Genomic DNA, 24,641 nt, shown 5'->3' with positions numbered 1-24,641 from the left:
GTGAGACAACCTGTATGATGGAGTGAGTGTGAGACAACCTGTATGATGGAGTGAGTGTGAGACAACCTGTATAATGGAGTGAGTGTGAGACAACCTGTATGATGGAGTGTGAGACAACCTGTATGATGGAGTGTGAGACAACCTGTATAATGGAGTGAGTGTGAGACAACCTGTATGATGGAGTGTGAAACAACCTGTATGATGGAGTGAGTGTGAGACAACCTGTATGATGGAGTGAGTGTGAGACAACCTGTATGATGGAGTGTGAAACAACCTGTATAATGGAGTGAGTGTGAGACAACCTGTATGATGGAGTGTGAGACAACCTGTATGATGGAGTGTGAGACAACCTGTATGATGGAGTGTGACACAACCTGTATGATGGAGTGTGAGACAACCTGTATGATGGAGTGAGTGTGAGACAACCTGTAAGATGGAGTGAGTGTGAGACAACCTGTATGATGGAGTATGAGACAACCTGTATAATGGATTGAGTGTGAGACAACCTGTATAATGGAGTGAGTGTGAGACAACCTGTATGATGGAGTGAGTGTGAGACAACCTGTATAATGGAGTGTGAGACAACCTGTATGATGGAGTGTGAGACAACCTGTATGATGGAGTGAGTGTGAGACAACCTGTATAATGGAGTGAGTGTGAGACAACCTGTATAATGGAGTGAGTGTGAGACAACCTGTATAATGGAGTGAGTGTGAGACAACCTGTATGATGGAGTGAGTGTGAGACAACCTGTATGATGGAATGTGAGACAACCTGTATGATGGAGTGAGTGTGAGACAACCTGTATGATGGAGTGAGTGTGAGACAACCTGTATGATGGAGTGAGTGTGAGACAACCTGTATAATGGAGTGAGTGTGAGACAACCTGTATGATGGAGTGAGTGTGAGACAACCTGTATAATGGAGTGTGAGACAACCTGTATGATGGAGTGTGAGACAACCTGTATGATGGAGTGAGTGTGAGACAACCTGTATGATGGAGTGAGTGTGAGACAACCTGTATGATGGAGTGAGTGTGAGACAACCTGTATGATGGAGTGAGTGTGAGACAACCTGTATGATGGAGTGAGTGTGAGACAACCTGTATAATGGAGTGAGTGTGAGACAACCTGTATGATGGAGTGTGAGACAACCTGTATGATGGAGTGTGAGACAGCCTGTATAATGGAGTGAGTGTGAGACAACCTGTATGATGGAGTGTGAAACAACCTGTATGATGGAGTGTGAGACAACCTGTATGATGGAGTGTGAAACAACCTGTATAATGGAGTGAGTGTGAGACAACCTGTATGATGGAGTGTGAGACAACCTGTATGATGGAGTGTGAGACAACCTGTATGATGGAGTGTGACACAACCTGTATGATGGAGTGAGAGACAACCTGTATGATGGAGTGAGTGTGAGACAACCTGTAAGATGGAGTGAGTGTGAGACAACCTGTATGATGGAGTGTGAGACAACCTGTATAATGGATTGAGTGTGAGACAACCTGTATAATGGAGTGAGTGTGAGACAACCTGTATGATGGAGTGAGTGTGAGACAACCTGTATAATGGAGTGTGAGACAACCTGTATGATGGAGTGTGAGACAACCTGTATGATGGAGTGAGTGTGAGACAACCTGTATAATGGAGTGAGTGTGAGACAACCTGTATAATGGAGTGAGTGTGAGACAACCTGTATAATGGAGTGAGTGTGAGACAACCTGTATGATGGAGTGTGAGACAACCTGTATAATGGAGTGTGAGACAACCTGTAAGATGGAGTGTGAGACAACCTGTATAATGGAGTGAGTGTGAGACAACCTGTATGATGGAGTGAGTGTGAGACAACCTGTATGATGGAGTGAGTGTGAGACAACCTGTATGATGGAGTGAGTGTGAGACAACCTGTATGATGGAGTGTGAGACAACCTGTATGATGGAGTGTGAGACAACCTGTATGATGGAGTGTGAGACAACCTGTATGATGGAGTGTGAGACAACCTGTATGATGGAGTGAGTGTGAGACAACCTGTAAGATGGAGTGAGTGTGAGACAACCTGTATGATGGAGTGAGTGTGAGACAACCTGTATAATGGAGTGTGAGACAACCTGTATAATGGATTGAGTGTGAGACAACCTGTATGATGGAGTGTGAGACAACCTGTATGATGGAGTGAGTGTGAGACAACCTGTATAATGGAGTGTGAGACAACCTGTATAATGGAGTGAGTGTGAGACAACCTGTATGATGGAGTGAGTGTGAGACAACCTGTATAATGGAGTGTGAGACAACCTGTATAATGGAGTGAGTGCGAGACAACCTGTATGATGGAGTGTGAGACAACCTGTATGATGGAGTGAGTGTGAGACAACCTGTATAATGGAGTGAGTGTGAGACAACCTGTATAATGGAGTGAGTGTGAGACAACCTGTATAATGGAGTGAGTGTGAGACAACCTGTATGATGGAGTGAGTGTGAGACAACCTGTATGATGGAGTGAGTGTGAGACAACCTGTATGATGGAGTGAGTGTGAGACAACCTGTATAATGGAGTGAGTGTGAGACAACCTGTATAATGGAGTGAGTGTGAGACAACCTGTATGATGGAGTGAGTGTGAGAGAACCTGTATGATGGAGTGTGAGACAACCTGTATAATGGAGTGAGTGTGAGACAACCTGTATAATGGAGTGAGTGTGAGACAACCTGTATGATGGAGTGTGAGACAACCTGTATAATGGAGTGAGTGTGAGACAACCTGTATAATGGAGTGAGTGTGAGACAACCTGTATAATGGAGTGAGTGTGAGACAACCTGTATGATGGAGTGTGAGACAACCTGTATGATGGAGTGTGAGACAACCTGTATGATGGAGTGTGAGACAACCTGTATGATGGAGTGTGAGACAACCTGTATAATGGATTGAGTGTGAGACAACCTGTATAATGGAGTGAGTGTGAGACAACCTGTATAATGGAGTGAGTGTGAGACAACCTGTATAATGGAGTGAGTGTGAGACAACCTGTATAATGGAGTGAGTGTGAGACAACCTGTATAATGGAGTGAGTGTGAGACAACCTGTATGATGGAGTGAGTGTGAAACAACCTGTATAATGGAGTGAGTGTGAGACAACCTGTATGATGGAGTGTGAGACAACCTGTATGATGGAGTGTGAGACTACCTGTATGATGGAGTGTGAGACAACCTGTATGATAGAGTGAGAGTGAGAGAACCTGTATGATGGAGTGTGTGTGAAACACCCTGTATAATGGAGTGTGTGTGAAACAACCTGTATGATGGAGTGTGAGACAACCTGTATGATGGAGTGTGAGACAACCTGTATAATGGAGTGAGTGTGAGACAACCTGTATGCTGGAGTGTGTGTGTAACAACCTGTATGATGGAGTGTGAGACAACCTGTATGATGGAGTGAGTGTGAGACAACCTGTATAATGGAGTGAGTGTGAGACAACCTGTATAATGGAGTGAGTGTGAGACAACCTGTATAATGGAGTGAGTGTGAGACAACCTGTATGATGGAGTGAGTGTGAGACAACCTGTATGATGGAGTGAGTGTGAGACAACCTGTATGATGGAGTGAGTGTGAGACAACCTGTATAATGGAGTGAGTGTGAGACAACCTGTATAATGGAGTGAGTGTGAGACAACCTGTATGATGGAGTGAGTGTGAGACAACCTGTATGATGGAGTGTGAGACAACCTGTATAATGGAGTGAGTGTGAGACAACCTGTATAATGGAGTGAGTGTGAGACAACCTGTATGATGGAGTGTGAGACAACCTGTATAATGGAGTGAGTGTGAGACAACCTGTATAATGGAGTGAGTGTGAGACAACCTGTATAATGGAGTGAGTGTGAGACAACCTGTATGATGGAGTGTGAGACAACCTGTATGATGGAGTGTGAGACAACCTGTATGATGGAGTGTGAGACAACCTGTATGATGGAGTGTGAGACAACCTGTATAATGGATTGAGTGTGAGACAACCTGTATAATGGAGTGAGTGTGAGACAACCTGTATAATGGAGTGAGTGTGAGACAACCTGTATAATGGAGTGAGTGTGAGACAACCTGTATAATGGAGTGAGTGTGAGACAACCTGTATAATGGACTGAGTGTGAGACAACCTGTATGATGGAGTGAGTGTGAAACAACCTGTATAATGGAGTGAGTGTGAGACAACCTGTATGATGGAGTGTGAGACAACCTGTATGATGGAGTGTGAGACTACCTGTATGATGGAGTGTGAGACAACCTGTATGATAGAGTGAGAGTGAGAGAACCTGTATGATGGAGTGTGTGTGAAACACCCTGTATAATGGAGTGTGTGTGAAACAACCTGTATGATGGAGTGTGAGACAACCTGTATGATGGAGTGTGAGACAACCTGTATAATGGAGTGAGTGTGAGACAACCTGTATGATGGAGTGTGTGTGTAACAACCTGTATGATGGAGTGTGAGACAACCTGTATGATGGAGTGTGAGACAACCTGTATAATGGAGTGAGTGTGAGACAACCTGTATAATGGAGTGAGTGTGAGACAACCTGTATAATGGAGTGAGTGTGAGACAACCTGTATGATGGAGTGTGAGACAACCTGTATAATGGAGTGAGTGTGAGACAACCTGTATGATGGGGTGAGTGTGAGACAACCTGTATAATGGTGTGTGAGACAACCTGTATAATGGAGTGAGTGTGAGACAACCTGTATGATGGAGTGTGAGACAACCTGTATGATGGAGTGTGAGACAACCTGTATGATGGAGTGTGAGACAACCTGTATGATGGAGTGTGAGACAACCTGTATAATGGATTGAGTGTGAGACAACCTGTATAATGGAGTGAGTGTGAGACAACCTGTATAATGGAGTGAGTGTGAGACAACCTGTATAATGGAGTGAGTGTGAGACAACCTGTATAATGGAGTGAGTGTGAGACAACCTGTATAATGGACTGAGTGTGAGACAACCTGTATGATGGAGTGAGTGTGAAACAACCTGTATAATGGAGTGAGTGTGAGACAACCTGTATAATGGAGTGAGTGTGAGACAACCTGTATGATGGAGTGAGTGTGAGACAACCTGTATGATGGAGTGAGTGTGAGACAACCTGTATGATGGAGTGAGTGTGAGACAACCTGTATAATGGAGTGAGTGTGAGACAACCTGTATAATGGAGTGAGTGTGAGACAACCTGTATGATGGAGTGAGTGTGAGACAACCTGTATGATGGAGTGTGAGACAACCTGTATAATGGAGTGAGTGTGAGACAACCTGTATAATGGAGTGAGTGTGAGACAACCTGTATGATGGAGTGTGAGACAACCTGTATAATGGAGTGAGTGTGAGACAACCTGTATAATGGAGTGAGTGTGAGACAACCTGTATAATGGAGTGAGTGTGAGACAACCTGTATGATGGAGTGTGAGACAACCTGTATGATGGAGTGTGAGACAACCTGTATGATGGAGTGTGAGACAACCTGTATGATGGAGTGTGAGACAACCTGTATAATGGATTGAGTGTGAGACAACCTGTATAATGGAGTGAGTGTGAGACAACCTGTATAATGGAGTGAGTGTGAGACAACCTGTATAATGGAGTGAGTGTGAGACAACCTGTATAATGGAGTGAGTGTGAGACAACCTGTATAATGGACTGAGTGTGAGACAACCTGTATGATGGAGTGAGTGTGAAACAACCTGTATAATGGAGTGAGTGTGAGACAACCTGTATGATGGAGTGTGAGACAACCTGTATGATGGAGTGTGAGACTACCTGTATGATGGAGTGTGAGACAACCTGTATGATAGAGTGAGAGTGAGAGAACCTGTATGATGGAGTGTGTGTGAAACACCCTGTATAATGGAGTGTGTGTGAAACAACCTGTATGATGGAGTGTGAGACAACCTGTATGATGGAGTGTGAGACAACCTGTATAATGGAGTGAGTGTGAGACAACCTGTATGATGGAGTGTGTGTGTAACAACCTGTATGATGGAGTGTGAGACAACCTGTATGATGGAGTGTGAGACAACCTGTATAATGGAGTGAGTGTGAGACAACCTGTATAATGGAGTGAGTGTGAGACAACCTGTATAATGGAGTGAGTGTGAGACAACCTGTATGATGGAGTGTGAGACAACCTGTATAATGGAGTGAGTGTGAGACAACCTGTATGATGGGGTGAGTGTGAGACAACCTGTATAATGGTGTGTGAGACAACCTGTATAATGGAGTGAGTGTGAGACAACCTGTATGATGGAGTGTGAGACAACCTGTATGATGGAGTGAGTGTGAGACAACCTGTATTATGGAGTGTGAGACAACCTGTATCATGGAGTAAGTGTGAGACAACCTGTATGATGGAGTGAGTGTGAGACAACCTGTATGATGGAGTGAGTGTGAGAAAACCGGTATGATGGAATGTGAGACAACCTGTATGATGGAGTGAGTGTGAGACAACCTGTATGATGGAGTGAGTGTGAGACAACCTGTATGATGGAGTGAGTGTGAGACAACCTGTATGATGGAGTGAGGTGAGGTGAAATTGGGTTTAACGTCGCGTCCAAGATTATTGCACTTATATAGCGACGTGCATGCACGTGTATGTGTGTGTGGCTGCTTGTACTAGTCCGGACTGATGCCGATTTATAGTGCTAGCTCACTGAGATACCATGCCGCAGTTTAACATGAATACCCCACTCAGACACAGTATACTGACTCCGAGCCGACCAGTCCTTGTTTTAGCCCCTTAATGCCGAGCGCCAGACAGGGTAACAACAAGTACAATCTTTTAACGTCTTTTTGTATGACGCGGCCCGGGATCGAACCCTGGACCTTCCGCTCTCCGGGCGGACGCTCTACCACAAGCCCACGGAGGCGGTCTATGATGGAGTGAGTGTGAGACAACCTGTATGATGGAGTGAGTGTGAGACAACCTGTATGATGGAGTGAGTGTGAGAAAACCTGTATGATGGAGTGAGTGTGAGACAACCTGTATAATGGAGTGAGTGTGAGACAACCTGTATAATGGAGTGTGAGACAACCTGTATAATGGAGTGTGAGACAACCTGTATGATGGAGTGAGTGTGAGACAACCTGTATGATGGAGTGAGTGTGAGACAACCTGTATAATGGAGTGTGAGACAACCTGTATGATGGAGTGAGTGTGAGACAACCTGTATGATGGAGTGAGTGTGAGACAACCTGTATGATGGAGTGAGTGTGAGACAACCTGTATGATGGAGTGAGTGTGAGACAACCTGTATGATGGAGCATGAGACAACCTGTATAATGGATTGAGTGTGAGACAACCTGTATAATGGAGTGAGTGTGAGACAACCTGTATAATGGAGTGTGAGACAACCTGTATGATGGAGTGAGTGTGAGACAACCTGTATGATGGAGTGTGAGACAACCTGTATAATGGAGTGAGTGTGAGACAACCTGTATAATGGAGTGAGTGTGAGACAACCTGTATAATGGAGTGAGTGTGAGACAACCTGTATGATGGAGTGAGTGTGAGACAACCTGTATGATGGAGTGAGTGTGAGACAACCTGTATAATGGAGTGAGTGTGAGACAACCTGTATGATGGAGTGTGAGACAACCTGTATGATGGAGTGAGTGTGAGACAACCTGTATGATGGAGTGTGAGACAACCTGTATGATGGAGTGAGTGTGAGACAACCTGTATGATGGAGTGTGAGACAACCTGTATGATGGAGTGAGTGTGAGACAACCTGTATAATGGAGTGTGAGACAACCTGTATGATGGAGTGAGTGTGAGACAACCTGTATGATGGAGTGTGAGACAACCTGTATAATGGAGTGAGTGTGAGACAACCTGTATAATGGAGTGAGTGTGAGACAACCTGTATAATGGAGTGTGAGACAACCTGTATGATGGAGTGAGTGTGAGACAACCTGTATGATGGAGTGTGAGACAACCTGTATAATGGAGTGAGTGTGAGACAACCTGTATAATGGAGTGAGTGTGAGACAACCTGTATAATGGAGTGTGAGACAACCTGTATGATGGGGTGAGTGTGAGACAACCTGTATAATGGAGTGAGTGTGAGACAACCTGTATGATGGAGTGAGTGTGAGACAACCTGTATGATGGAGTAAGTGTGAGACAACCTGTATAATGGAGTGTGAGACAACCTGTATAATGGAGTGAGTGTGAGACAACCTGTATAATGGAGTGTGTGTGAGACAACCTGTATAATGGAGTGAGTGTGAGACAACCTGTATGATGGGGTGAGTGTGAGACAACCTGTATGATGGAGTGAGTGTGAGACAACCTGTATAATGGAGTAAGTGTGAGACAACCTGTATAATGGAGTGTGAGACAACCTGTATAATGGAGTGAGTGTGAGACAACCTGTATAATGGAGTGTGTGTGAGACAACCTGTATAATGGAGTGTGAGACAACCTGTATGATGGAGTGTGAGACAACCTGTATGATGGAGTGTGAGACAACCTGTATGATGGAGTGTGAGACAACCTGTATAATGGAGTGAGTGTGAGACAACCTGTATGATGGAGTGAGTGTGAGACAACCTGTATAACATGGTATAATGGAGTGAGTGTGAGACAACCTGTATGATGGAGTGAGTGTGAGACAACCTGTATAATGGAGTGAGTGTGAGACAACCTGTACAATGGAGTGAGTGTGAGACAACCTGTATAATGGAGTGTGAGACAACCTGTATAATGGAGTGTGAGACAACCTGTATGATGGAGTGTGAGACAACCTGTATGATGGAGTGTGAAACAACCTGTATAATGGAGTGTGAGACAACCTGTATGATGGAGTGTGAGACAACCTGTATGATGGAGTGTGAGACAACCTGTATGATGGAGTGTGAAACAACCTGTATAATGGAGTGAGTGTGAAACAACCTGTATAATGGAGTGTGAGACAACCTGTATGATGGAGTGTGAGACAACCTGTATGATGGAGTGTGAGACAACCTGTATGATAGAGTGAGAGTGAGAGAACCTGTATGATGGAGTGTGTGTGAAACACCCTGTATAATGGGGTGTGTGTGAAACAACCTGTATGATGGAGTGTGAGACAACCTGTATGATGGAGTGTGAGACAACCTCTATAATGGAGTGAGTGTGAGACAACCTGTATGATGGAGTGTGTGTGAAACAACCTGTATGATGGAGTGTGAGACAACCTGTATGATGGAGTGTGAGACAACCTGTATAATGGAGTGAGTGTGAGACAACCTGTATAATGGAGTGAGTGTGAGACAACCTGTATAATGGAGTGAGTGTGAGACACCCTGTATGATGGAGTGAGTGTGAGACAACCTGTATGATGGTGTGAGTGTGAGACAACCTGTATAACATGGTATAATGGAGTGAGTGTGAGACAACCTGTATGATGGAGTGAGTGTGAGACAACCTGTATAATGGAGTGAGTGTGAGACAACCTGTATAATGGAGTGTGAGACAACCTGTATGATGGAGTGTGAGACAACCTGTATGATGGAGTGTGAGACAACCTGTATAATGGAGTGTGAGACAACCTGTATGATGGAGTGTGAGACAACCTGTATGATTGAGTGTGAGACAACCTGTATAATGGAGTGTGAGACAACCTGTATAATGGAGTGAGTGTGAGACAACCTGTATGATGGAGTGAGTGTGAGACAACCTGTATAATGGAGTGAGTGTGAGACAACCTGTATGATGGAGTGAGTGTGAGACAACCTGTATAATGGAGTGAGTGTGAGACAACCTGTATAATGGAGTGAGTGTGAGACAACCTGTAAAATGGAGTGAGTGTGAGACATCCTGTATGATGGAGTGTGTGTGAAACAACCTGTATGATGGAGTGTGAGACAACCTGTATGATGGAGTGTGAGAGAACCTGTATAATGGAGTGTGTGTGAGACAACCTGTATAATGGAGTGAGTGTGAGACAACCTGTATGATGGAGTGAGTGTGAGACAACCTGTATAATGGAGTGAGTGTGAGACAACCTGTATAATGGAGTGAGTGTGAGACAACCTGTAAAATGGAGTGAGTGTGAGACATCCTGTATGATGGAGTGTGTGTGAAACAACCTGTATGATGGAGTGTGAGACAACCTGTATGATGGAGTGTGAGAGAACCTGTATAATGGAGTGAGTGTGAGACAACCTCTATAATGGAGTGAGTGTGAGACAACCTGTATAATGGAGTGAGTGTGAGACAACCTGTATGATGGAGTGAGTGTGAGACAACCTGTATAATGGAGTGAGTGTGAGACAACCTGTATGATGGAGTGTGAGACAACCTGTATGATGGAGTGAGTGTGAGAGAACCTGTATGATGGAGTGTGAGACAACCTGTATGATGGAGTGAGTGTGAGACAACCTGTATGATGGAGTGTGAGACAACCTGTATGATGGAGTGAGTGTGAGACAACCTGTATAATGGAGTGTGAGACAACCTGTATGATGGAGTGAGTGTGAGACAACCTGTATGATGGAGTGTGAGACAACCTGTATAATGGAGTGAGTGTGAGACAACCTGTATAATGGAGTGAGTGTGAGACAACCTGTATAATGGAGTGTGAGACAACCTGTATGATGGAGTGAGTGTGAGACAACCTGTATGATGGAGTGTGAGACAACCTGTATAATGGAGTGAGTGTGAGACAACCTGTATAATGGAGTGAGTGTGAGACAACCTGTATGATGGAGTGTGAGACAACCTGTATGATGGAGTGAGTGTGAGACAACCTGTATAATGGAGTGAGTGTGAGACAACCTGTATGATGGAGTGAGTGTGAGACAACCTGTATAATGGAGTGTGAGACAACCTGTATGATGGAGTGTGAGACAACCTGTATGATGGAGTGTGAGACAACCTGTATAATGGAGTGTGAGACAACCTGTATGATGGAGTGTGAGACAACCTGTATGATTGAGTGTGAGACAACCTGTATGATGGAGTGTGAGACAACCTGTATAATGGAGTGAGTGTGAGACAACCTGTATGATGGGGTGAGTGTGAGACACCCTGTATAATGGAGTGTGAGACAACCTGTATAATGGAGTGAGTGTGAGACAACCTGTATGATGGAGTGTGAGACAACCTGTATAATGGAGTGAGTGTGAGACAACCTGTATGATGGGGTGAGTGTGAGACACCCTGTATAATGGAGTGTGAGACAACCTGTATAATGGAGTGAGTGTGAGACAACCTGTATGATGGAGTGTGAGACAACCTGTATGATGGAGTGAGAGTGAGAGAACCTGTATGATGGAGTGTGAGACAACCTGTATGATGGAGTGTGAGACAACCTGTATAATGGAGTGTGAGACAACCTGTATGATGGAGTGTGAGACAACCTGTATAATGGAGTGAGTGTGAGACAACCTGTATAATGGAGTGAGTGTGAGACAACCTGTATGATGGAGTGTGAGACAACCTGTATGATGGAGTGTGAGACACCCTGTATGATGGAGTGAGTGTGAGACAACCTGTATGATGGAGTGAGTGTGAGAAAACCGGTATGATGGAGTGTGAGACAACCTGTATAATGGAGTGAGTGTGAGACAACCTGTATAATGGAGTGAGTGTGAGACAACCTGTAAGAAGGAGTGTGAGACAACCTGTATGATGGAGTGAGTGTGAGACAACCTGTATAATGGAGTGTGAGACAACCTGTATAATGGAGTGTGAGACAACCTGTATGATGGAGTGAGTGTGAGACAACCTGTATGATGGAGTGAGTGTGAGACAACCTGTATGATGGAGTGTGAGACAACCTGTATGATGGAGTGAGTGTGAGACAACCTGTATGATGGAGTGAGTGTGAGACAACCTGTATAATGGAGTGTGAGACAACCTGTATGATGGAGTGTGAGACAACCTGTATGATGGAGTGAGTGTGAGACAACCTGTATGATGGAGTGAGTGTGAGACAACCTGTATGATGGAGTGTGAGACAACCTGTATGATGGAGTGAGTGTGAGACAACCTGTATGATGGAGTGAGTGTGAGACAACCTGTATGATGGAGTGAGTGTGAGACAACCTGTATGATGGAGTGAGTGTGAGACAACCTGTATGATGGAGTATGAGACAACCTGTATAATGGAGTGAGTGTGAGACAACCTTTATAATGGATTGAGTGTGAGACAACCTGTATGATGGAGTGAGTGTGAGACACCCTGTATGATGGAGTGAGTGTGAGACAACCTGTATGATGGAGTGAGTGTGAGACAACCTGTATGATGGAGTGAGTGTGAGACAACCTGTATGATGGAGTATGAGACAACCTGTATAATGGAGTGAGTGTGAGACAACCTTTATAATGGATTGAGTGTGAGACAACCTTTATAATGGATTGAGTGTGAGACAACCTGTATGATGGAGTGAGTGTGAGACACCCTGTATGATGGAGTGAGTGTGAGACAACCTGTATGATGGAGTGAGTGTGAGACACCCTGTATAATGGAGTGAGTGTGAGACAACCTGTATGATGGAGTGAGTGTGAGACACCCTGTATAATGGAGTGAGTGTGAGACAACCTGTATGATGGAGTGAGTGTGAGACAACCTGTATGATGGAGTGAGTGTGAGACACCCTGTATGATGGAGTGAGTGTGAGACAACCTGTATGATGGAGTGAGTGTGAGACACCCTGTATAATGGAGTGAGTGTGAGACAACCTGTATGATGGAGTGAGTGTGAGACAACCTGTATGATGGAGTGAGTGTGAGACAACCTGTATGATGGAGTGTGAGACAACCTGTATGATGGAGTGAGTGTGAGACAACCTGTATGATGGAGTGAGTGTGAGACAACCTGTATGATGGAGTGTGAGACAACCTGTATGATGGAGTGAGTGTGAGACAACCTGTATGATGGAGTGAGTGTGAGACAACCTGTATGATGGAGTGTGAGACAACCTGTATGATGGAGTGAGTGTGAGACAACCTGTATGATGGAGTGAGTGTGAGACAACCTTTATAATGGAGTGAGTGTATGCCTGGGCTCTTCTCCAGCTCCCGAGGCTAACTTTGTCTGGCTGGTAGAACATGGAGCCCTCACACGCCTCTGTGGCCAGGAGGAACAGGTCGGGGAACTCGTTGTGGGTGTTGTCCAGCGGGAGGGTGGGGAGGAAGGGGTCCTCATACCAGTGTACAGCGATACCAGAGATGTACCTCCTGGCAGCTGGGGAGGTGAACACCTGGGGGGACAGGAACATGGGAGGTGATGCAGGGACATTCACGCAAGATGCTGGGCATGTGATACAGTCAGCTCTCAGTATCTCCAAAATAGACATCTCAAAATAATCCTTATATCTTATTCCGGGAGTGCTTTTTCATAAGCCTGATTGACTGTATGATCTCAAAGTTATTGAGATTTTGAGAAGATTTTGAGATAAAGTAACAAAAATCTGGATTAAGATGAAAAACAGAAATGTTTACGATGCAACTGGGGTAATGAGTAATCTTTGATATTTACACCAAATCACTATTTTGATACATCAAGTGTAGAAATACTGAGAGTTAACCACATTTCAGTGTATAGTAGGACCAGAACAAGGTATCACTGGAGTCCGCTCTGACCACTAGAGAGCCTGGGGCCTGCAATGAGTGCCTGCAACTGAGAGGGAGTGCCTGCAGCTGGGAGGGAGTGCCTGCCCTGGGGTGGGTGCAAGGTTCTGTCCACCACCTGGATGATGTCGTGGGTGTACTGCTGGGCCCTCTTCCAGCTGCCGAGAGACACCTTCTCGTCCCAGGGCAGTTCTCCAGTACAAGCCTCTGTTCCCAGGATAAACTTATCAGGGAACATGTTATGGGTGAAATCCAGAGCATCAGAGGTGGTCACTTGGTCCAGGTACCAGTGGACAGCGACCCCAGCTACGTACTGCGCAGCGGAGGAGTCAGACAACACCTGGTGGTCATAATGGGTAATACCATGGCTGTCAGAACAAGGCAATCTCGACTACAATCTTTCTAAATACCATTTGTCCCAAATCATATCTGCATTTACATAAACAAAACAGCTCTCATAGAACATACTTTAACAACTCGACAAGAAACCTACCAAAACCATTGCCTGGAAACAAATTTCTTACAATTTTGCATTATGCTTACACTTTCTCTGCAAAACAGACACATTCAAGAACAAATTCATGCACATATTTTCGGCCGAGTTCAACGTATTGTAAAGTATGAATCTTGATCATCAGTATCTTTACAAAACATTTCCACTATGTCTCTTCACCCAGTATGAGTTTCCAATGTGTTTACAGTAATAGAAGTAAAATAAATAAACCTCCTTACTGAACTGACATTCCTAATAAGCTTAAAAAGATCTCAGTTTGTCAATTTGACTTGACATAATGATCAACCATGATGACATTCTGCGGTATTAGGCCTTGGTTGAAGTATATACACAGACCTTTCAGAGGTAATGTACAGACCTATGCTAATCAGGTAAGTCACAGGTAACTCACTTTCTCTGCCCAGTAGGGTAACAAGAGGCGACTGTCGTCCAGTATCATCAGTTTGATGTCACCAAACCCGTTCTGATGCAGGGCAGGGCCGAGATCCTGGATTATGAAGTCTCTCTGCTGCTCGGGAGTCCAGCCCATGCACTGGAAGAAGAACTTATCGATCTCCCCGTCAGTTGGTTCATTCTGAGCTGTCAGGCCCCACAAGCTGATGTTGTGCTTCTCATACTCTTGAAGAAACCTAGAAATTGAGTTACCATGGAAACATTGACTTGAAATGTGCTTTTATTTCAAAATAACTCACACCATTCCATAACTTATAATTTTGCAAAATTTTGTAGAATTTTCCTATTCGGAATATTCTATAAGTAATACGTTACCACTGTTATACCGAGGCTGTTGTCTCCCACAACTGCTGCTATAGCGAAATCTACCACAGAGATCTCAATTACCTCATGCAGCACGTGCGTAGCCACCTAGCTGCCATGTGACACCCTTCACTCTTGTCTCCTGCGAGAGCAAGTGCTCGGGGGACGGACGGGCGGGCAGCAGCCCAGTGGTAACGTATTACTTATAGAATATTCCGAATAAGAAAATTCTACAAATTACATTAAGTAATACGTTACCACTGTTATACCGAGTCTGACTACCACAGTAGGCGGTGGGGAGCACCTACAACCCGAATCCTGACTGCTAGCGTTCCTTCCGACCAGCGGAAGTAAACACCAAGGCGGAAGCACTCGATGCGCATGCACCTAGCTAGGCGTTACCCTATAGGAATACCAAAGCACTGTCAAGCGCATACCGTAAGGCTCAATCGTCATTGCCAAAACGATTGGTGACTCCAAACGGCCCCACTGGATAGGTATTTCATCGCCGCAGCGGATGAGAACACTGTATCCGCGTGAGCTAAATCTTAGATCAGGTTAAACAGTCGAAAGGAGGGAAATTAATTTCCTTCAGACCGTATATCCCAGAGCAAGCCTACTTAAAGTATGCATTAGGCGGGTGACCTAATTCCAGTATTCGTAAGCATGTATCGCAAGGTTGGAATACACGACAGACAATTAAATGCATAATTGTCAAAATACAAATAAGGACAAAACACACAAAAAGCCGCCTCACCTGTGGTGTGAGTGCGCTGGTTTGCAGGACCCCCACTCCTGTACCCACGGCGTGGGAACATTGGAGACGACCCAGATTGACCACCGCGCAAGGACTGACGACTGCGGAGTTTGGAATTGCGCTGGACACATCCCCTAGATGACCGCTTGTGCCGCGATCAGCGGCCCAAGACGGTGCACCCCCTCCACGTCTTCATCAGAAACCTTTCTGAGGTAATGATTGGCAAAAACCGAGTCAGAACGCCAGTAACAACCTCATAATATTCTGTGAACAGAGATATTCGAGTGTAGGGCAAATGTTGCCGCTAGCGCCCTGGTCTCGTGCGGGTTTGACCCCGCTACCGGTAACCCCCGAGACCGGTACGCCAGATTGATGACAGAACGAAGCCACAACGCAATCGGGTTGCGAGGTATGTCAACCGTGCGATTAGGGTTACACGATATGAACAGACGGTCACGCCCTTGTCTACGTTCATTCGAAGCCTTAAGATAATACTTAAGGGCCCTAACCAGACACAGCGCTCTGTCCTCAGTATCAGCAGGATGTAAGATTTCTTTGAGGGATCTTACAGTGAATTCTCTCTCCGTTTGCCCGACTCTCTGATTCTTGGCGACGAAGCCCATGAGCAGGCCCAGGCGGACCGCTCCTTCGTCACCCCTATCGAATCGTACCTTGGCGACATCGAGTGCATGAATTTCGGATACACGTGCCGCCGTGGCAAAGGAGAGGAGAAATGCTGTTTTCCAAGTCACATGACGGAACGAAGCACTATGCAAGGGTTCATACGGAGCTTCCGTAAGTGATTGCAACACTAGGGAAAGATCCCTGGGCCGGGGCCCGAAGGCGGCCCTTCTTAAGATCGTGCTGTTTGAAACCCTTGATAATACCCCGTATCACCGGCTCTTTGGAGAGACTGGTACCCATAGCAACGTCCCGTACCGTAGCAACGGACGAGACATAGTTGGCAATGGAACCCCCGGAGAGTTTCCGGGTCTCTCGCAAGTGAGACATGAAACGAGCAATATCCTGCACAGATACCTTATCTGGCGAATGAATGTGATGTTTACAACACCACTTCGTGAAAATAACCCAACGTGCATTATACACCTTCTGGGTAGAATCACGATGCATACTAACGTATGCCCGAGACGCCCGGCGAGAAAAACCTTTACTCCTCAGACGCTCGGTGACAACATCCACGCGTGCAGATTGAACTGCCCTGCGTTTGGATGAAGCTGACGGGTGTGAGGGTGGATCAAGAGATCCGGTCTCACAGGCAGTAGGAGTGGCGACTGCGTGACCTGGGTCAGCAAGTCGGGGTACCACGATCTGTTCGGCCACATGGGCGTGATCAGTAACATTCGACAGCGAACTCCTCGAAGCCGGCTTAGAATGTGTGGTATCAACGCTGTCGGCGGGTAAGCATAAGCGTCCAAGCCCGTCCAGTCTAACGCGAGAGCTTCGTGATCGATGGCCCTCGGGTCCGGGACTGGTGATTCAAACACCGGGAGTTGATTGTTGAACTGTGTTGCGAACAGGTCGACCATCGGACGACCCAAACGTTCGCACAGCCACTGAAACACTACTGGGTTCAGCATCCACTCTGTGGGGCTCGGATCCTGAGGCCTCGATAGAGCATCGGCCAGTACGTTCCGCACACCTGGGATGTGACGGGCGCGTATCTGGCACGGGACACTGTCCACCAGAGCGTAAAACTCGAACGTGAGATCGAGTAGCGAGTGACTGTGGGTTCCCCCCAGTTTGTTCACATAGGACACTACCGTCGTGTTGTCGGTCGCCAGCATGAGCCGGGCATCGACGAGACGATGCTTCCAGTGATTGACTGCGTTGATCACTGCCTTGAACTCGAGACAATTGATGTGAAGACCTAGTTCGTCTACGCACCACAGCCCTGAGCTCACCTCCCCCTCTTGATGGGCGCCCCAGCCCACTAGAGAGGCGTCTGTATACAGGTTCAATGTGGCCCGGTAGGGCCGCATAGAGACTCCTGATAAGACATTGTAAGGGACCGTCCACCACTCCAGATGCGGTCAGAGCCGATCCGGGAGGGCGACGGTCGCACTGTTCACCTCCGTTGCTAACAACTGGATTAAAAACCGTTGCAGCGGGCGGAGTTGGAGACGACCCCGTTCGGTGTAGTCCTGGGTTGATACAAGTAGCCCTAACAGCTGTTCCCAAAAGTGAACAGTCTATTGCACCGCTAAGACTTTGGCAATCATCGCCTGAATTTTGTGCCACCGGTCTGGGGGGACAAATAGGCGATGGGACACCGTGTTGAACCGACCTCTGATGAACTGCAAGTTCTGAGAAGGGGTTAACTCGCTCTTGGGGAGATTGACAATCCACCCCAATTGCTCCAAGAGCCGACGTGCGAAAACGAGATGGCGTGACAGGGTGTCCGACATTCGATTTGCTACTAGCGAGTCGTCCAGGTACGCGAAGTACCGGACACCCCTCCGGTGGAGGAACCCCACTATGGGGGTGGTTAACTGGGTGAACAGCCAGGGAGCGGAGGAAAGACCGAATGTGAGTACAACCCACTCGTAGTGCCTGCCTTGAAAGACAAACCTGAGATACTTGTGATGATCCGAGTGAATCGGAACATGCAGATAAGCATCCTTCAGGTCGATCGAAGCTAGCCAGTCGGCCGGCATGATCAGTGCTTTCAGGTCCGTCAAGCTCAACATTCTGAACTTGGGCGGCTTGCGCAGGTAGAACTCGTTAAACGATTTCAAGTTGTGAATCATTCTGAGTTCGGCACTGTCCTTCTTGGGAACGAGAAATATCCCGGAGTAAAACCCCGGTGTTACTTCTGGTAGAGCTAACTCCCGAACTGCCCTCTTCTCCACCAACCTGCCGAATAGAAACCTGCCGACGGGGCAATGGTGAGCGGCGGATTCGCTATGAGATCGAGCCGATAGCCATACCGAATCGTGTTGACCACCCCCGGGTCGTCGAACACTTGTTCCCAATTCTCCCAGTAAGTCTGGAGTCTGGCTCCCACTTGGGAAAGAGAGGGGGGCCGGACGGGCTGCGGCAGGCGCAACTGTCCAGGGCCAAGTGACTCGGGTTCGCCTATGGGCCAACCGAAGTTGGCGCTGTCGGCATACGAACCCCTCCAATGAGAGTCACCTGGAGGGGCCCTTGCCGTCCTTAGATGACTTGGGCTTCCCCCAGTTCCCCTTCTTCCCGCGAAAGGGCTGCTGAGAACCCTTACCGGAGCCCTCAGAGCGGGGCTTCTTCCCGGAGGAAGAAGGACCCGACCCCTTAGGCCTGCCGGACGCAGCATCCTGGGGCGCGCTCCGCTTCGGAGCGGCACCAAGGCGCCTATGCAAGGACCCCACAAGATCCAGTGTGTGCCGAGAGGCCTCGGCAGACACAGCGGCCTGTTGTTCCTTCAGAACCCCAGGGATGTTGTTATTAAACAGGGTCCGAGCAGACCAAGGCTGCGAAAGGAGCACCTCCTGATTGTCAGCGTCCAACCCTGAAGCAACCAGATACGACTGGCGCCGAAGAAAATGGCACGTGCCAGAAACAAAGGCCGAAGCCCCGGCAACGTACTCCAGGGAAGCATTCAAACCGAGCAAGCAGTTGTAAATGCGCTGGTCTCGGTCCGTAGGAGAACCTTCGACCAGACTGGCCGCTGCAGCCAGGTATGTGTCTCCGTGAGACATTGCCAGCATGGAGTGTCGAGCGAGGGTGTCCAGCTGTTGCAAGGTACCTTGTGGTACCGTGGCAACCGGTGGGGCACAGACCCCCAAACGCTCCACATGGGCTTCCGCAGAAGGACCAGCCTCGGGAAAGGCAAGGTCATGTACTGGGAAAGACCCTTTTCTCCACGACGGGGGAGGTAACGGGAGACCCCGACCGGAGGCAGCCGTGAAGGCCTTCTCCAAAGAAGGCTTAATCCTGCGCAGCAAGGTTGATGCCGGGAAAGCCTTGTCGGACGTCTCGTCATACACCTCAGAGGAACCCACGGAACCGTGGATTCCCCGCGGTATCGGCAGGGGCTTTGGCATGTCCTCGAAGAGGTCATAAACCATGGCCACGCGGTCCTTAACCGATAGCGGAAGCAACAGTTCGGGGGAAGGACCGGTAACCACGGCAGCCGCCGCCGTACCGGCGGACCCCGCGTCCGAACCCGCGGCCACTGAAGAGGCCGGGGACGGAACAGCCAGCGGCCTATCTTGAGATAAGCCGCCAGCTTGGAGTCCACAAGTTTCGACAACAATGCGGCGACGGAATCCCCAGACAGCCCGAGGGCCGCAAGGGGATCCGCCGCAGCCGAGGAGGTGGTACCCGCACGGGGGCCCCGACCGGACGAACCGGCCACCACAGGGGTGGAGACGGACTGTACGTACAGCCGGTACCGCTCAAACTCCGCAGGCCCCAGACCTTCGCACAGGGTGCACCGGGTGTCCCCGCAAGGAACCCTGCACCGCGGGCAACGATCGTGGGGATCCCGGGACGACAAAAACTTTCTGCACACCCCACAACTCCGAGGAGCAGGGGTAGAGGGGGTGGATACTGGGGACATATCCATGTCAGACATTGATTGTTTGCTATAAACAAAGAACAAAACATGGTTACAACGCACGCACCACAATGATTCACAAACGAGCATTTTCACAAGAATAAACGAGCAATGTGAACATATAACATACACATATAACTTTTATTAAAGAAATAAGTTATGTTAACCCCCAAAACAGACAAGAACAGGGGAAACGTAAACACAACGTGCATACGCGAACCCCGCAAGTATATAGAAAAAAGGGCGGGAAAATTATAACCAAGTGTAGCTACCGCAACGCCCCCATAAAAGCACAGTTTATTAGAGAATAAACTATAATAAATATCACCAAATCTTCAAGGAACGCTTCAGCAGGAGAAAACACGTCTTGCTAAGCAGACGAAGGAGACAAGAGTGAAGGGTGTCACATGGCAGCTAGGTGGCTACGCACGTGCTGCATGAGGTAATTGAGACCTCTGTGGTAGATTTCGCTATAGCAGCAGTTGTGGGAGACAACAGCCTCGGTATAACAGTGGTAACGTATTACTTAATGTAATACAACTATTTGCAATAATGTGAGAGTATAGAAATCAAACTATTACCTGAAGAAATCAAAATATAAACATATCAATGAAAATGACAGACGATTTCAATCAAAGGCCTGAACAATTGATGTAAATTTGCAATCAAAGATCACACCTGATGAAATAGTTAGCCCATGTTTTGTAGTACGGTCCACCTGGCTGACCAATCAGTGACCCCTTCCCAGTCATGTTGTTGTTTGTCTTCATCCATGCTGGGGCACTCCATGGACTTCCAAATATGGAAATCTTTCGCTGACTCATGGCCATCGCTTTCTGTACTACAGGAATCTAAAATAATAGGAAAGACTGATTTCCTTTTACACCATTTCTTGCAACATCACAGCAATGTTATGGTGAGTGATAGAAGAGAAGAAATTTTATACATCACAATCAGCCAATCAGTGTTGTGTCTTCGAAATTCTTGTTATGAGAGAATATTGAGAGTAAGTATTGAGACAAGCATATCTGATTTCTGTATCTAGAAAACAATTATAACTGATTGCAAAACACATTGTAGCAGATATGTCACCTACACCAGAAGGGTGTCCTTTCGAGGGTATATCTGTTAGTAAAAAGTAATGAAACTGAATTGTATTACAAAGCTGACATCTGATTGGCTCAAGAACCTAGACATCCTTCATCTAGATTGGGTGGTCAAAGTTCACTCGGGCAACCCCTGACGCCACCTTCCATGGAGGCTCCTCGGATCTTGACACAAAGATGTATCTATCAGAGTAAGATGATCGGATTTGAAGGAGACTGAGAATGCTGCAGGTTCTTGTCAATGATCTTACCTTGTATTTGAGATCATCAGGGGCTAGTGAGAACTGAGTAAGGTTGAAGTCATTGGGATGGTCATCATATGAGTAGGGGCGTGTAGAGAAGTCACAGCTCGCCATCGGGATACGACCAGTAGTGTACTCAATACCTAGCAACAAAACACTGTGAGATGTGGGGAGAATTTCAGCTATCACGGTTATATTTTGTCTCTATTTCAAATTGGGGGAAAGCCTGAGGTGATGCAGGTCATAGATGCTTAACACTTGGTGAAACCCATGCGCATTGACTTACACAGGTCCATAACCCATGTGCATTGACGGACACAGGGTCATAACCCATGTGCATTGATGGACACAGGGTCATAACCCATGTGCATTGACGGACACAGGGTCATAACCCATGTGCATTGATGGACACAGGGTCATAACCCATGTGCATTGACGGACACAGGGTCATAACCCATGTGCATTGACGGACACAGGGTCATAACCCATGTGCATTGACGGACACAGGGTCATAACCCATGTGCATTGACGGACACAGGGTTATAACCCATGCGCATTGACGGACACACAGTCAGGAGAACTAAGGGATGTAACTCTGCATAATGACTTACAATCCTAATATCTGGCATCAAGTCTGCAGCGTATGTCAGTGAAAATTACCACATGGGAACCAAAACTTTTCCAATTTATGTTAATTTAGGTATAACAAATGTTATGGCTTTGTCAAGGTGACTTGGATCTTACTGATCAATATATATCAATTGGACAAATAAAGAGGAAGAGCCTTAAACACTTAACTGTACATTATTAAAATGCAATGTTAATACCATTTGTTTCCTAATTTACCTGCCAAAGGTACTTAGTTTGGAATCCTGTGCAATTCCCAGGTTAGACTACTCGACCACCCATGCCCCTCGGAGCGAAGGATTTTCATCACTGACCATATTAAATAAAAGTTTAACAAAACACTTTACTCCTATACAGCACTGTACAAGAACAGACATCCTGGTTCTGTGTATAGCAGACTGATAATATGAGAACATTAACATCAGTTGTCATTCAACCTTGATTTATTCCATTTACCTAGGGGGAACAGGTAGCCCAGTCGTCTAAGACGTCACAATTAAATGTACAGATTTGCTTCCCTTGGGCATGCCAGAAACCTATCATCATGGGTTTATCCCAATTATACTTCAAGGGTTTCATCAAAGTGTAAACGTCTGAGACGTGCATCACTTCAGGCCTTCTCCCCACATCAAGCTGACATGCAGTGATATAACTGGAATACTGTTCAAAGCGGCTAAAAACCCAACTCACCCACTTACTTGGTGAGAAATTACCACAAACAAATACAAAGCATCATTTGCCACGTACCTGATGGAGCGAAGTAGGAGGAGATGAGGTTGTCCTGAGCCTTGGGGGGCAGAGTCAGGATGTTGATGCCAGCAGCGTCTGTGAAGGCCCCACCAAACCCAATCACAGTCTGGAATGTCTCGGTGCGGTTGATTGTGTAAGTATCTGCAAGGAAATAATAGATGATAAAATTCCAGGATTTTAGGAAAATTACCTGATTCAATAACATCACTGAAGGAAAAGGATAACAAAAGTAAAATCATCAAAGGTATAAAGTTGCTTGATTTAAGGAAAATCACCTGCCTCAATCAAATAGAAGAAATAAACTACTTGAGACAATCAAAAGGATGGCAAAAGGCCAGCCTTTTCTTCTGAGCTAATATGTTTTTGCATGTAAAAAGGTCTGTATAGGCGACATTGATTATCTGTTTCCTTTGGTCCTGTTGAATGTCCTGTAAGCACATTTAGTTTGGTTTGCATATGGCAGAACAATAAATTATTTGCTTTGCATATTTCACTTCCTTCCACATCACATTTCCTTAGGGGTTGGTGGGTCCATAAACAAGTTTGATAAAAATCAGCACATCGTATTGCCAAAAAGGGCTCAATCTATGACATTAAACTTAAGACACTACCGAAAAAGATCAACAAATGTTGCCAAACCTTACAGAAGTCCTTTAGGTTGAAACTTACATTACATATATTTTTATTTTAGTACCGTATTCGACGAAATAAGTGCCCAGGGCACTCTTAAAATTAGAAATAGGGGGCACTTATTAGAATTAAATTTTGGTGAAAAAAAAACAGAGTTGAAAGATCATAAATTTTGTGGTTTATGCTGACAGCCTGAAATGATACAAAAGAAAAGTCTTTGTGTATTATACATGACAGATATATTTTTCCAGAATTTAATTGCCCATAAGGTGCATATAACACACGAGTGTGTATTATACACAAATAAATAAGTCTTGTGTACATTGATCAGTTAGAAGGAATTGGGATCGTTCTCTAGCCAATATGTTAGCAAATATCGCTGTGGGCACTTATTAGAGCGGAGCGCTTTACGTTGAATACGGTATATGTTATCAGTACTTCAACTTATAGACCCGTGAAGATTGGGGGTAGAATAGGTAATCAGCAACTCATGCTTGCTGTAAAAAGCGACTATGCTTATCGTAAGAGGCGACTAACCGCATCAGGTGGTCAGACTCGCTGACTTAGTTGATGCATGTCATTGTGTCCCAATTGCATGGATCGATGCTTATGATGTCAATCACTGGATTGTCTGGTCAAGACTCGATTATTTACAGACCGACATCATACAGCTGGAAAATTGCTGAGTGTGGCGTTAAACAAACAAACAAAACTTCCACTTATAAGCCAGAAGAGGCAAAGACATCTAGTTTCAGAGATCATTTGTAATTACACTTACTAGTTTAAACATTTTAAATATTAGGATTCAATTAATTGATTGCTAAATTGAAACTGTATTAGATGCCTCCCAATTTCCTACCCATCATGCGCAAAGCAATAACTTACAAGATCCTGTTGCATTGGCTTCAAACTTGACAACTTGCTTGTCCAGTCTGTGTTGCTTTGACGATGAGGTGTACTGTGCCATCATCCCACGAGTCAGTGGGGTATTAGCTTCCACTGTGTCACAGCTCACCTCGTTACACACACATACAAAAGACCCTTTCCCATAATCCTTCTTGGTACATGGAGTTGGAGCTGAAATCATGACATAAAAACAT

The 24,641-nt window shown here is 46.1% G+C and overlaps 1 protein-coding gene across 2 annotated transcripts in view; it reads right to left on the bottom strand.

The window, feature by feature from the left end:
• The window catches only part of LOC124135701 (lysosomal acid glucosylceramidase-like), a 33,844-nt gene that overhangs the window by 7,132 nt on the left and 2,071 nt on the right, over positions 1-24,641 (bottom strand). The window contains exons 2-7 of one of the 2 annotated variants that reach the window (XM_046501179.2): positions 24,427-24,618; positions 22,909-23,052; positions 21,544-21,677; positions 20,865-21,037; positions 14,510-14,747; positions 13,723-13,944 (exon numbers count right to left, since the gene is read on the bottom strand). In XM_046501179.2, coding sequence (XP_046357135.2) covers positions 13,723-13,944; positions 14,510-14,747; positions 20,865-21,037; positions 21,544-21,677; positions 22,909-23,052; positions 24,427-24,618 — 1,103 coding nt within the window. Of the gene's footprint in view, positions 1-13,009; positions 13,235-13,722; positions 13,945-14,509; positions 14,748-20,864; positions 21,038-21,543; positions 21,678-22,908; positions 23,053-24,426; positions 24,619-24,641 lie in introns of both variants that reach the window. The other variant, XM_046501178.2, reaches the window with a different exon arrangement.

This window comes from Haliotis rufescens, unplaced genomic scaffold (genome assembly GCF_023055435.1).
Source record: "Haliotis rufescens isolate VD_foot unplaced genomic scaffold, xgHalRufe1.0.p SCAF_1, whole genome shotgun sequence".
NCBI classification, from domain to species: domain Eukaryota; kingdom Metazoa; phylum Mollusca; class Gastropoda; order Lepetellida; family Haliotidae; genus Haliotis; species Haliotis rufescens.
This window is presented reverse-complemented; position numbering and strand designations above follow the sequence as displayed.